We start from the raw sequence: 12669 nt of genomic DNA, 5'->3' as shown, positions 1-12669 counted from the left end.
ATTTTTTTTTCTTTGTTGCCATGTTTTGTTTTTTATTGTTCCATTCTGTTATCACCTACAGTTGAATGTGAATCCCATAAGAAATAAGACATGTGTTTTGCCTCCTCACTCATGTTTTCTTAACAAATGGTATATATATTATCAATTCTCCAAGTGTATGCTTACTTTTGAGCACAACTGTATTCAGAACCCTTCATTTCCACATATATGTTTGTATTATAGTCTTAAAAACAACCATATATTAAAGACTTAATGAGATAAGATTAAAGACTTATAACCACATAGTAAATATTGAATTTATAATTGCTAATTTATTTATTTAGCCATCAATCAACACAAAATGTTCTATGATGACTATCATACAATAGAAATTTGTAACAATTTATTGAAAATAAAAAAACTTCTCATCTACATAAATATTCAGAACTTTTATTCAGTACTTTTGGTGGTTATCAAATCTGTGAGTGTCATTTGGTGTACCTCTACCAGCTTTGCAAACCTGGGTTTGGACAGTTTATCACATTGTTCTGTGTCGATCCTCTCCAGCTTTCTTACAGGGAATGGGTAATCAGTGAACTGCAATCTTCAGGCAAATCAACAGATCTTCTTCTGTTGTCTTGGTTGTCAGCTTTGGGTCATTGTCATGTTGAAAGATGAATTCTTGCCCTAGTCTGAGAGTATTAGTGTGCTTTGAGTCATATTTTCTTCAAGAACCTTCCTGTATTTTGCTAATTTCATCCTTCCCTCAATCCTGACCAGTCTCCTAGTCTCTGCTGCTGAACAGCAACCTAATAGCATGATGCTCCCACTACCATGCTTCAACGTTGGAATGGCATTAGCCAGATAATGGGTAATAATTACATTTTGGACTCATCAGACCAGAATCTTTAAATATTTTACCTCATGCTCTCAGAATCCTTCAGGTGGTGTTTTACTCAGGGGGTGCTTCCATCTAGCCACTACCATAACTGCATGATTGATGGAGTGCTGTAGAGATGGTTTTCTTTCTGTCAGGTTCTCCTATCTCTGCAAAGAAACTCTGAAGTTCTGTTTGACTGGCTATTGAGTTCATGGTCACCTCCCCAACACTTGATCGTTCCAAACTTCTACCAATTCACAATGATGGAGCCCACTGTGCTCCTAGGAACTTGCAATGTTTTAGCAATGTTTTTTAACCTTCCTCTGATTTAGGCTTCGGATTTAGGTCTATCGTGTGTTCCTTGTGTTCATGGCTTAGTGCTCTAATGTGAAATGTGAAGTGTTGGACCTCATAAAGACAGGCGTGTACCTTTCTAAATAATGTCAAATTAATGAAATTTGCCACAGGTGGACTCCAATCAATTTACAGAGACATGTCAGTGATGATAAAATGACAGGATGTATCTGATCTCACTGATCTCAATTTGGAGTGTCTTGGCAAAGGCACCAAATCTAGAGAAAGTGAAGGGGTCTGAATACTTTCTTGATTTACAATTATTTTACCTAAATTAAAGGTTTGATTTCTCAAGCCTCTGTGTAAGACTAAGTTATTAAACAACAATAACCAATGTACTACTGATCAACAACTGTGACAAACATCTGCATGAAACTATTATTAAGTTGATTTACACACTGATAGTCGCTGCATTTACGTAGACACACACTGATAGAAATACATCTGCCTTTCCTACGTAGGCATACATTTAAAGTCTTATTTTACATTCACACTGAGCTGAAATTATTTAGCAATACAAACAAAGGAAAGTGTTTTATTGTATGCTTACTCAAAAGCATAGATATAAGCAAGACAATGAATGGCCAGGCTTTAACTAATATAAAATTAAGACAAAATACGAAATAGGTAGAAACATTGGAGTAATTTCACTTCACTTGTTTGGCATAGGACAACTACTTCAATGTAATTATGTTAAATGTGTAAAAGATACTTTCGTTCGTTCTTCTCCGCCCACTTTCGAGATGACTTCGGTCAACTTCGTCAGCCCTTCGGCTTGTTCCGTGCACCATTCGGTTGTTCTCGATGGTGGCGCTGACGATTAGATTTTCGTCCCTCTCGTTCTCGGTGTTGTTGTTCTCGGTGACGCGACGGAGGTGTAGCCTGACGCGGTCTCTTACGTGTCGGCCTGAATAAAAGTGGAGCTCCGAGGGCCCGGGAGTGACGGAGGGAGTCTGTATCGGTAAGAGAAGGAGAGTGTCCGGGGGGGAATAGAAACAAGTCGCGTCCCAAGATCCTATGGTCTGATAGGGTTTGGCCCGGAGAAACAAAGAGATAATGGCGGCGGGCTTGTTACAGGCAGTCATGCAGGCATGGAGGTTAGGGGAGGCTGCTGCGGCTAGTAGAAAAAATCAGGCAATAGGTAGTAGGCTAGCCCGCCAGCCATGATCGAGTGGAACGTTGCTTGTTTGGAGAGCATGTTCTGGGATGCGACTTTCCAAGCAAATACGATTTGTGATCAAATTATCGGTTTTTGTTTTCTCTCTATAGATTGAAGGCTGTTTGTTTTTTCGATGAATATGTCTTGCGCAGTAACCTAGCGTAGAAATGCAAAGGAAGCAGTCTAGGTTTTATGTAACCTAAAAATGTAACGGCTCAAATGTTTCGTACGGAAAATCGGTTGGCATACACTTATTACTTATTCAAAGTGCGAAATGTAAGGTTGAATTTTGTCAACTAGAATATGAAATTAGGAGATATTAGCATAGTCCAACCAACTCTTTAGGAGAGGCGTCGTTGCTTTTCTTGCCTGGGAGTCTAAAATAAGAAATCCGCCTAGACGAGTGCCCTAATTTGGATTTGGGATTATGTATCCATATGCCTTGGTCGGTACAATAATATAGCCCAATGTATCATACTAATCTATTTGCTTCTGGTCGTTTTGGTTATCAAAACAAAATAGTGTTATGTAAGTGTAGCCTATTCGAAACATTCTCAATCATAATAGGACAATATTTGGTTTTATAGGCCCTTTTGAGTAATAATTCAACGTGGTATTGTGTCATATCCCACTCGAAAATGATATTGGACCTATATATAACCAGTGGTAACATGTATGATAGGGTACAGAGGGGGCGTAGCCGCTGTCCATGTGTCTCTCTCTTGTCACTGAGCCTATCTTCTACGGAATGACTTTTGAAAAATAGAGGGAGAAATCTGTAAGACCAATCAAACCACGGAGAGACGTTACGCACTGTGACCGACTAAGAGGCAGTGTTAGCTCACAATTCTTTCGTTTCTGCCTCATGCACTTCCTTTTATTGATGTGCATTGTCATTTTAGTTTATAATTTATTTTTTATACATGAAATGCATTACTTATAGAATTATTATACCACACGTATGGTTTATATTTTCACAAATGTTCCTCTGATCTCATTCTCTATGGTTGTAAAAAGGGAAATAAATAAAGAGTTGATTAGCAGCGCATAGGGAGTGTGATTGGCTGTTTCTCTCACTGTCTCTGCACCTCTTCCATGACCCTGCTTTTCCACTGAGGGAAGAGGGCTTCTGGAGGCGGTCCCTCCTTTCCCAAACCTGACGTCCGTGTCTACCAGCTAGTCAACAGTCACTGGCAGTAGGGGGATTTCCAACATGGAGTACTGTGACAGCCCTAGTGCCGCTGGGGTGGCAGGCCAGGCAGGCAGGACAAGCCACAACCCATCTGTGTTGCTGTAGCTTTAGACTGCCTGAGAGCTCCGTTCTGTTGCGAAGGTCTTCGTCCTGTCTTAGCTATCCTTGTAAGGTGAAACATTTCCCTGACTCGTCTAGAACATGGCATGTTGACAAGACCGTGGAGGAGGGGGGCGGGTTTTGGAAAGCAGGGAAAGAAAAAGGCCTAGCAGGGGATAAAGCCACTGCATGACACGTTGGTTATTGGGTTTCTGGCGGTGTTGTTGCCTGCCAAGTCTCTGGGTCGGTCAGACTCGGTGGAGTTTAGCAGCAGCTAGCTTATTAGTGAAGGTTGGGAGCCTAAAGGTCTGGAGTATAAATGAAATGGGATGTGTCCAAAAGGGCATATTAGGTGGATTTACAGGCCTTCTGCTGAACAAGCTTCCCCAGAGGACTGAAGGAAAATGTCAGCTCCCCAAACCAAACAGACGGTAGTTGCTAGCCGCAGGGAGGAAAATGACACATTCCTACACAGTCAGATGAATTCCCCTCTCTGGGGACACGGGTGGGTTGGTGTTTATAACCTAGAAAAATGGGTTGGTCGTGTCCTTACTCCAGTACATTTCCGGTCTCCAAGGTGTTCCTCAGCCATATATTTTATGAATAGTGCCATCGGTTTTCCCTGGGTTGTCTAAAGAGTTCTACTATTTAAGGTTCCCTGCCCTAAATGCCCTCAAATTGTCAGGTAGTTGCTGGACTCTCTTTTGTACTGTAGAATACTTTTTGATAAGGCTCAGGAATAGCCCCGACTAGATTCTGTCTGACACATTAGCTTTCTTAGTCACTTCCCTGAGAAGTGGCTTCTCCCCACATTACTTCTAAGAAGGTACGGTACTGACTGTCATGTTGCCTGACACATTTTCTGTAGCACAATACAGACAGAAAACGGGGTCAGTGAAATACTGTCCCAGGATGTGTACGTAATCCATCTGTCTTTTACAGTTACTTGCTACCCTTTCTAAACAACTGGAAGGAGATCTGAGGTCATAGAAACACAGTAGCGTCGAAAAGTTCCCTTTCCATTTGTCCACGTTTTGTTGTGTTGCCAATTGAATAAAAAATGGATTAAAAGTCCCCCATAATGGCAAATTGAAAACACATTTAGAACTTCTTTGCCCATTTATTGAAAATCGAAAACTGAAATTTCTCAGGTGCATAAGTATTCAAACCCTTTATTCATTAATTCATAGAAGCGCCTTTTGACAGAGATCACAGTTTGAGTCTTCCTGGTTAGACCTTTAACTTCTTTGCACACCTTGATTTTGGCATTTTTCCTTGTATATGCTCTCGAGACCTGTCCGATTGTACGGGCAGCTTCAATCAACTGCCATCTTTAGTTCTCCCCACAGATGTTAAATTGGGTTCTAGTCCGGCCTCTAGCAGGGCCGCTTGATGACATTCACATACTTGTCCCAAAGCCATGCCAGTGTTGTCTTGGCTGTGTGCTTTGGGTCATTGTCGTTCTACTGGAAATGATTACGTAGACATGATTATATGAGGTCCATGTTGGAAATGTAGCCAGGACATCAGGGATAACATGCCACAGGAAGTTTAGCAACCAGAGAGAGTAAAGTCACCTGTTTCATGTCCGAGCCAAAACGTTGCAATGTCCCTTCACTACCCTGGGGCATTGGGTTTGATCTTTAGATTAGAGGGAAGAGTGACCCCTACTGGTCCACCAACACCAATTCCAGGGGAATCTGTTCTCCCACCTGGCTCTCCTTAGCTTTAAAGACATGCCAGCAGTGGGATAAATGATGCTCACTAAATGTAGGCAACTTTAAATAGTTTTCAGTTCTTCAACATTATTAATTGTACAAAATAATCAGCTACTAAGCACTACACGACCATACCTCATAAAAAGGTAAATCTGCCTAAAATGATAATCAGCAGTACTGTGATTTTTGTCCTTGTGAAAAGACATATCAGAGAGGCCAGGCAAAGTATTCCAGCACGGTCCATGTTTGGGTAGTAATGGCCGGCAGGGGTTGTGTGGTAATCTTGCACTCAAGGGACCCCTAATGACGGGTTGTGTGTCTGCAAGCTAGTTATAGTCAATAGCCAGAGGGCTGTTCTTCTCTACACATGTTGGCCCCTAGCCTTGATGAGCAACAGGTGTGATATGAAGCAGTATGGAAATGACTGAGGACAGGTCATAATCTTCGATTCTCTCCAGCTATTAGTTGCCATGATGAAACAAGTCTGTAGTTACAAATTGAAATCTATGAAATGGGGAGATAAAAGGGATGGTGTTAAAAGCTCATCCAAATCCCCTCTTACACATGTCCCCTTCCCTCACAGCTACGTCGATGACCATGGAGTCGGGAGCAGAGGTTCAGCAGGGAGGAGACACAGCAGTGTCAGAATCAGAGAGCCAACAGATTGCCCAGGCACAGATAGCCACACTGGCGCAGGTAAATACACTGTCTTCTCCCAACCCAATACCTGCACTGTAACCGCAACATCACTAACCCCCTACAGTCTTAACACTACACATCACTGCCCTAATACAGCCTTAACACTAACCCACTACAGCCTAACACTACACCTCACTACCCCACTACAGCCTTAACACTACACATCATTACTACACCTCACTACCCTAATACAGCCTAACACTACACCTCACTACCCTACTACAGCCTAACACTACACCTCACTACCCCACTACAGCCTTAACACTACACATCACTACCCTAATACTGCCTTAATACTAACCCACTACAGCCTAACACTACACCTCACTATCGCACTACATCCAAACACTGCAAAAAAAAAATGCTTCCTCAAAAGTTAATGTGGAAAAAAGAGAATAAATGCTTAAATTAAGCAGAACCCATTTTTCAGTGACATAGGAAAAAATGTTGTGTGTAACAAGACGGAACATTCTAAAAGCAACAATTGAGACACAACATCATATTTTAAAAAGCCTGATATTCTTGTTTTGAAACTTGTTATTGTCAGGTTGTGCCTGAATTTGACTATTTTGCTCATTTTCAGAATTGTTACAAGGGTCATTTTATTCACCCCGTTGGCAGATATGTTTCTATTGCTTGATTTAAAAAAAAAAATCCCCTGTATTTTTGAGGATCATATTTGCAGTGTAACAATGGCGTTGCTTGGCCATCAGCATCATATTAACATGACCTACCTCCTACATAAGAAACCACCCTAGAGGGAGGTGTTCCCTCAATGGCTAACAGCGCTAGTGTACCACAGATGTATGACTGGACTGAGTCAGTTTCTCACAGGGTTGTGAATACTTCCTGACGGGTAGGGGAGGTGCTGACATTTACAGATGCACACACACTCACACACACCCAGCGGGGCTCTGACTCACTGTGGAACCCTGGGGTTCTAGCATTAAAACGACATCGAACCAGTCTGCACGGAAAGCAGATTCATGCCAGGTCATTCAGCCACTCGACACAAACATATCATAACCTTGAGTACACCGGGGCCCAGAAAACCCCAAGTTTTTCCAGACCAGGAGAAACTCGGGGGTTCTAGTCATAGGTGTGTATGTCCCCCCTGGACAGCAGGATTATGTTTATGCTTTGCAGGTTTCCATGGCGGCGGGCCACGCCACGTCCAGCGGTCCCACCGTCACCCTGGTGCAGCTGCCCAACGGTCAGACGGTGCAGGTTCACGGGGTCATCCAGGCCGCTCAGCCGTCAGTCATCCAGTCGCCTCAGGTCCAGACTGTTCAGGTGAGTAGACTTTTCATCCAGTCATCGTTTTAACAGCTGCGTCTGAGAAAGCCCCCGTCCGGTCCATTCAAACCCCTGCTACAATGTGAGAAGAAAACAAAGAAAAGGACTGTGACCCCCGCCGCACCCGGTCATCACAGACCCCTTAACTCACCCATATGTGTTGAAGAACCACTGTGTACACAGTGCAAGTATTTGTTCTAGCCCAGCACTAAGCCTCCCGATTAAACTGTTCCAGATCTCTACTATAGCAGAGAGTGAAGACTCCCAGGAGTCAGTCGACAGTGTGACCGACTCCCAGAAACGCAGAGAGATCCTGTCACGACGCCCCTCATACAGGTACGGGTGTGGGTGGGTGTGTGTGTCAGGAAGGGGGCGGTACAGGGAGTTTGTGTTTCTGGTTTCTATTTGACCTCCTGATATCTGGCCCCAACAGGAAGATCCTGAATGACCTGTCGTCAGGTGACACGCCTGGAGTCCCCAGGATCGAGGAAGAGAAGTCAGAGGAGGACACGACGCCCGCCATCACAACAGTTACCATGCCCACGTCGTGCCCCATTTACCAGACCAGCACCGGCCAGTACAGTGAGTGACCTTTGCCCTTTCACTCAACAACGTCAGTGTCATCGATTGGCCGGCATTTGTTTTGTTTTCAAGGCTATCTGATTCAAGCATGCCGCTTGGTTGCTACTGTTACGACCTGTCTGCCTCCTCTCATCATTTCTTCCCCCCCTCCCCCCGTCACTACTGCCCGCCCCCCACCCAGTCGCCATCACCCAAGGCGGTGCGATCCAGTTGGCCAACAACGGAACCGACGGGGTCCAGGGACTGCAGACCCTGACCATGACCAACGCGGCAGCCGCCCAGCAGGGCACCACCATCCTGCAGTACGCCCAGACTTCAGACGGACAGCAGATCCTGGTGCCCAGCAACCAGGTGGTGGTACAAGGTGAGTGGTCAGACTGAGCTGTGCCCCGGCCTATCAGTTCAACACGGCTCCGGACTGTGAACCCACGGATCGTTCCCTCTGTTTCCCAGCCGCCTCCGGAGATGTGCAGGCCTACCAGATCCGCACGGCTCCCGCCAGCACCATCGCCCCCGGTGTGGTTATGGCCTCGTCCCCTGCCTTGTCCGGCCAAGGGGGCCCAGAAGTTGAAGTTACCAGAAAGAGGGAGGTCAGACTCATGAAGAACAGGTACGGACATATAAGATGCTTTGTGATTGGGGTCAGCTGTGTGCTCCATTTATTCATTTATAAGACCTGGAGCCTCGTAACGAGACGCCGTGCTACAAATGGGAAGTTTGCAGATTGGATCTCATGTAGGAGATCGTAGATCCTTTAGAGGTTGTGTACGATCCATTGCTGGCTAAGCCAATAGCCAGCGGTTTACCTAATGTTTTCTGGGGTTTTTTTCTGTCTCAGAGAGGCGGCTCGCGAGTGTCGCAGGAAGAAGAAGGAGTATGTCAAGTGTCTGGAGAACCGCGTGGCCGTGCTGGAGAACCAGAACAAAACCCTCATTGAGGAACTTAAAGCACTTAAAGACCTGTACTGCCATAAATCTGAGTAGTTCTCTCCCCAACCCCTGAACTGCCCCCACCCCCCTTAGACTGACCCCAGAGCTGTACAGACACTCTGCCCGCTATTGGCCAATGGGCATGACTCATGACATCCGAAGCAAGAGGATGTGAGAGAGAAGACAGAATGAATTGGATTGGTGGATGGGAGTTTAGTGACAGTGCTTTGTGGGAGTACGAGTTTTTCTCTGGTGAACACAACCACTGTGCGTCCACTAATCTCCCATCCACCAATCCATTTTCACCCCGTCTTCTCTCTCACCTCCTCTTGCTTCATCTCCTTCTTCTCCCGCTCACTTCCGTTCAGCCTTTCACCCCACGGCTCTCCCTCTTATCCCAGCGTGGAACCCCCCACCCCCGACGGATGAGGATTCATTCATCAGTTGTGGTTCCATTGAAAATGTCTTGAAATGTTACACTAACTCTATTACACTATCCGAGCTTCTTGTTTGAGGTTGGTTCATTGGGAAGTCCCCTCACAGACTTCCAATGTCAGTTTGGAAATGTTATTTCACCCAAAGACGCTTAGCTGTTTACCAACAACGGTTAACCAATCAAACAGGAGGGTTAGCGTCCGTCTGACAGTCCAGTCAGCCCGACAGGAATCAAGACAGTCCCTAGAACTCTGGTATTGGAGTCAGCTTGGACAGGTATATGAGATTGCTCTGCACAGTGGATCACAATGTTGTTGTAGGTCTCAGTGTTTCAATTACACCACCATGATGGAGATGACCCTTCAACTTGGATTCCTCATCCATTTCAAGTGTCTTAGATGTTTTCCTGCTTTTGTTACTTGTTGATATCCGAGATTGCTTTTAGTTTTTGTTATGCTCTCATGACAAGATGTGTGTTGTTGCTGGGTGATGGAATATGGATCCCATATGAATACTGATGGAAACAGTCATGTCTGAAAATAGTTGTCAGTGGACTCCACATGGCCCTCAGGGTTAATGTCAGTTCCCTGAGGTAAAATTCATCTAAATTATTATTTCTGTAATTTTGAGTCTTTAGCATACAGTATCTGCATACTTATGAGTACATTAACAATATGTCAGTACATTTTTAGGGATCCATCTTTCAACAACTCAGTAACATATACTTTGTGTTCTGTTTATGGTAGGTCAAATTAGTACCATATTGTATTACATGAGAATTTTTCTTTTTATATTATTACTGTACATGGAGCCTACAGCATGTGTAGATTTTAATGATATTTCTATTCATTTGATAAGAAAATTGTAATTCATATTCTGAAACCAATATAGATTTACGTATTTCTATCATATACTGCAGTACATAAAATTAAAAAAAAAAGATATACAGATATACATGTATATTCCTGTAGCTTTCCAGGCCTATAACATTGTCGGCAGCTATTTGAGAAAAAGGCCTTTTTTTAAACTCATCATGCTTTGCGGTGCTCTGCTCTGCTACTCTTTAAGTTTTGTTCTGAAAGTAAACGTTTTGTAGACAAGCCAGTGGACAGTATGTTTGAAGCAAATGCAACCCACTCTATATACCCTTTCAATAATTGCTCTAGTTTTAATTTTGCTGTAAATGACTAACAAATAAATCTAATGCTGCCTGCCATACCACTCATCTGTACAGATGACTGGAATCCCTAAGAGGTTTAAAGGGCCTCTTGTGAATGTCATAACATGTTTACTTTAAATGTATTTGATCAGAGGCCTGTGAAATGAATCTTTTTTTACTTTTTGTATTTCCCCACTAGAAAGGCAGCAACACAATTAACGCTGTTTTCCTTTTTGTTAGATATTATGTCATCATGTTTAACGTCACGGTACAGTAAATGCATTATTATTCTTTTTACTTTATGAATAAGAATGAATTCTAAACATCAGAATGCTCCTGGGTGGATGTGTAAACATAATTTGAGGAAAAAATCACCAACACATTGGAATTGGAATTCCAAAAGCTGCTTTCAATGTGAATACCCAGATTCATCTCACACAGCTCAAACACATTACAAGGCTTTGCTTTTTAAGTTTTCTGTTTGCTTTTGGGGTGGGGGTAAGAGTAGCCTGAATATGGTTTGTATTTTTGTGTATGTTGAGATTCACTCTATCACAGTTTATCTTGCTTGCTTTATTTTTATACATTAAAGGACTGTTTAAAATGTACAACATCCATAATGGAAATTATATTGTAAAAAGGATAGTGGGTTGCGTTGGGGTGAAATGGTTACAGATAGTAAAGTTTCTCATCATTATTACGCAAGTGCAACATCGTCATTTTGTTTTTCTGTTAGCCAAATCAAAGCCATCCACTGAATCCCTGGGATCATCACCTTCCTTAGCCCCACTCTTGCTTCTCCCACAGACGCTTTGACAAGTCTTTTTTGCGGCTGAATTCAACCATGATAAATTGCAGAGGTAATCTCTTAGCAGAGCTTTTTCATAATAGATTATGCATTCATGCTGAGGGGATGCAATTTGACACAGCACACCTTGAGCCTTAGCTTTGCCGGCTCTGGAAAACCAATTATTGAACTATGACAGTAGTACATATCAGTAAAGCAGGTCAATGGCTCTAACAACACAGTACGAGAGATTCACTTAAACAGGAGATAAACTGTCATCAGGACGAATCACCAGTGAAGATACCAATAGGCTAATTTGCCTTTAGACAGGCTTCTTTATTGGTATTCAGTTTAGTTGAAGTTGCTGAATGAATTACAAAATATCTATAGCCTACAGTGGTTTGGTTTCTGGAACTCTTTAAGCTGAATAGCAATCTAGCTTTATTTCTCGCATGAATAGCTTGTCATAGCCAAATTTTGAACAATAACCTTTTTCTAAACTTTTGTGCCCTGTTTGTATATAGCCAATTTTACAAATTGAAATCTTTAAATACCATTTATTGTACATAATGTAATCCTGTCAGAGGAGGTTTTATTGTGTTCCTGTCGTGTCTCTCTGTTGTATATAATGTCTGTGAAGCCTTGCTGAACACTCCACACAGACGCTTTGATGTAACACTTATTATACCACTCTTTTGTAAGGCTTTATGTCACAATAAATTGCATTCAAAATGTCAAATTGTCACATAATGTCACAATAAATTGCATTTAAAATGTCAAATTGTCACATAATGTCACAATAAATTGCATTTAAAATGTCAAAATGTAACAATGTCACAACACATTGCATTCAAAACGTCTTCATTTGTATATTGGAAGGGGTCGAAATATTCCAACAGACTGTCTACTGTCCTGTTTCAACTAGGTGGAACTTACAGCTTCAATGGTTGGTCACTTGTGATGAACCTATTGGAGTTATGCTTAATACGACACATGATTAACTATAACCAATAAGAAACTTCAGGCTTTTGTTTTAGAGTATACTGCTGATACAGTTATTTTCCTTCTGGACTGATTTATTTCCCCTTTTTAGCCCACAACCCATGTTTATCCATGTTTGAATTACATTTATAACAACAAAAATATGCAAATGTAGATTTATAGGAGAGTTGAATAGAAATTAAAACCACCAGCACAGTGACATTATCCAGAATGAGATTCCACTGACATTTAAGCTGTTTTTTAAAACAGCCCCTGCATGGGAAACCAGATGTTGCTCGAAGTGTTGGCCCACACCTCCCGAGAACCAGGCTCTAAAGATTTGTTGCTGCCCCTGTCCAAAGTCCTCCCGGTTGTGTTGCAGATCAAGACGATACCTGACGATACCAGCTGCCACTCTGC

At 42.7% G+C, this 12669-nt stretch overlaps 1 protein-coding gene across 2 annotated transcripts; it reads left to right on the top strand.

The window, feature by feature from the left end:
- Nucleotides 1–2024: 2024 nt before the first annotated feature.
- Nucleotides 2025–11181, top strand: creb1b (cAMP responsive element binding protein 1b). Of its 2 annotated transcripts, none has more exons than XM_013137973.4 (8): nucleotides 2025–2174; nucleotides 5965–6077; nucleotides 7203–7373; nucleotides 7612–7712; nucleotides 7810–7958; nucleotides 8140–8322; nucleotides 8412–8568; nucleotides 8797–11181. In XM_013137973.4, the coding sequence occupies exons 2-8, from the start codon at nucleotides 5973–5975 to the stop codon at nucleotides 8939–8941; spliced, it is 1011 nt and encodes a 336-aa protein (XP_012993427.2). In that variant the 5' UTR covers nucleotides 2025–2174; nucleotides 5965–5972; the 3' UTR covers nucleotides 8942–11181. The 2 variants fall into 2 exon arrangements, with proteins under 2 accessions (XP_012993427.2, XP_028969416.1); XM_029113583.2 differs by having other exon boundaries at nucleotides 2026–2174; nucleotides 7227–7373.
- The last annotated feature ends 1488 nt before the right edge of the window (nucleotides 11182–12669 follow it).

The sequence above is a fragment of the Esox lucius genome, chromosome 16 (genome assembly GCF_011004845.1).
Source record: "Esox lucius isolate fEsoLuc1 chromosome 16, fEsoLuc1.pri, whole genome shotgun sequence".
In the NCBI taxonomy this organism is placed as follows: domain Eukaryota; kingdom Metazoa; phylum Chordata; class Actinopteri; order Esociformes; family Esocidae; genus Esox; species Esox lucius.
Note: the sequence above shows the minus strand (reverse complement) of the source record. Positions and strands in the feature narration are given on the sequence as shown.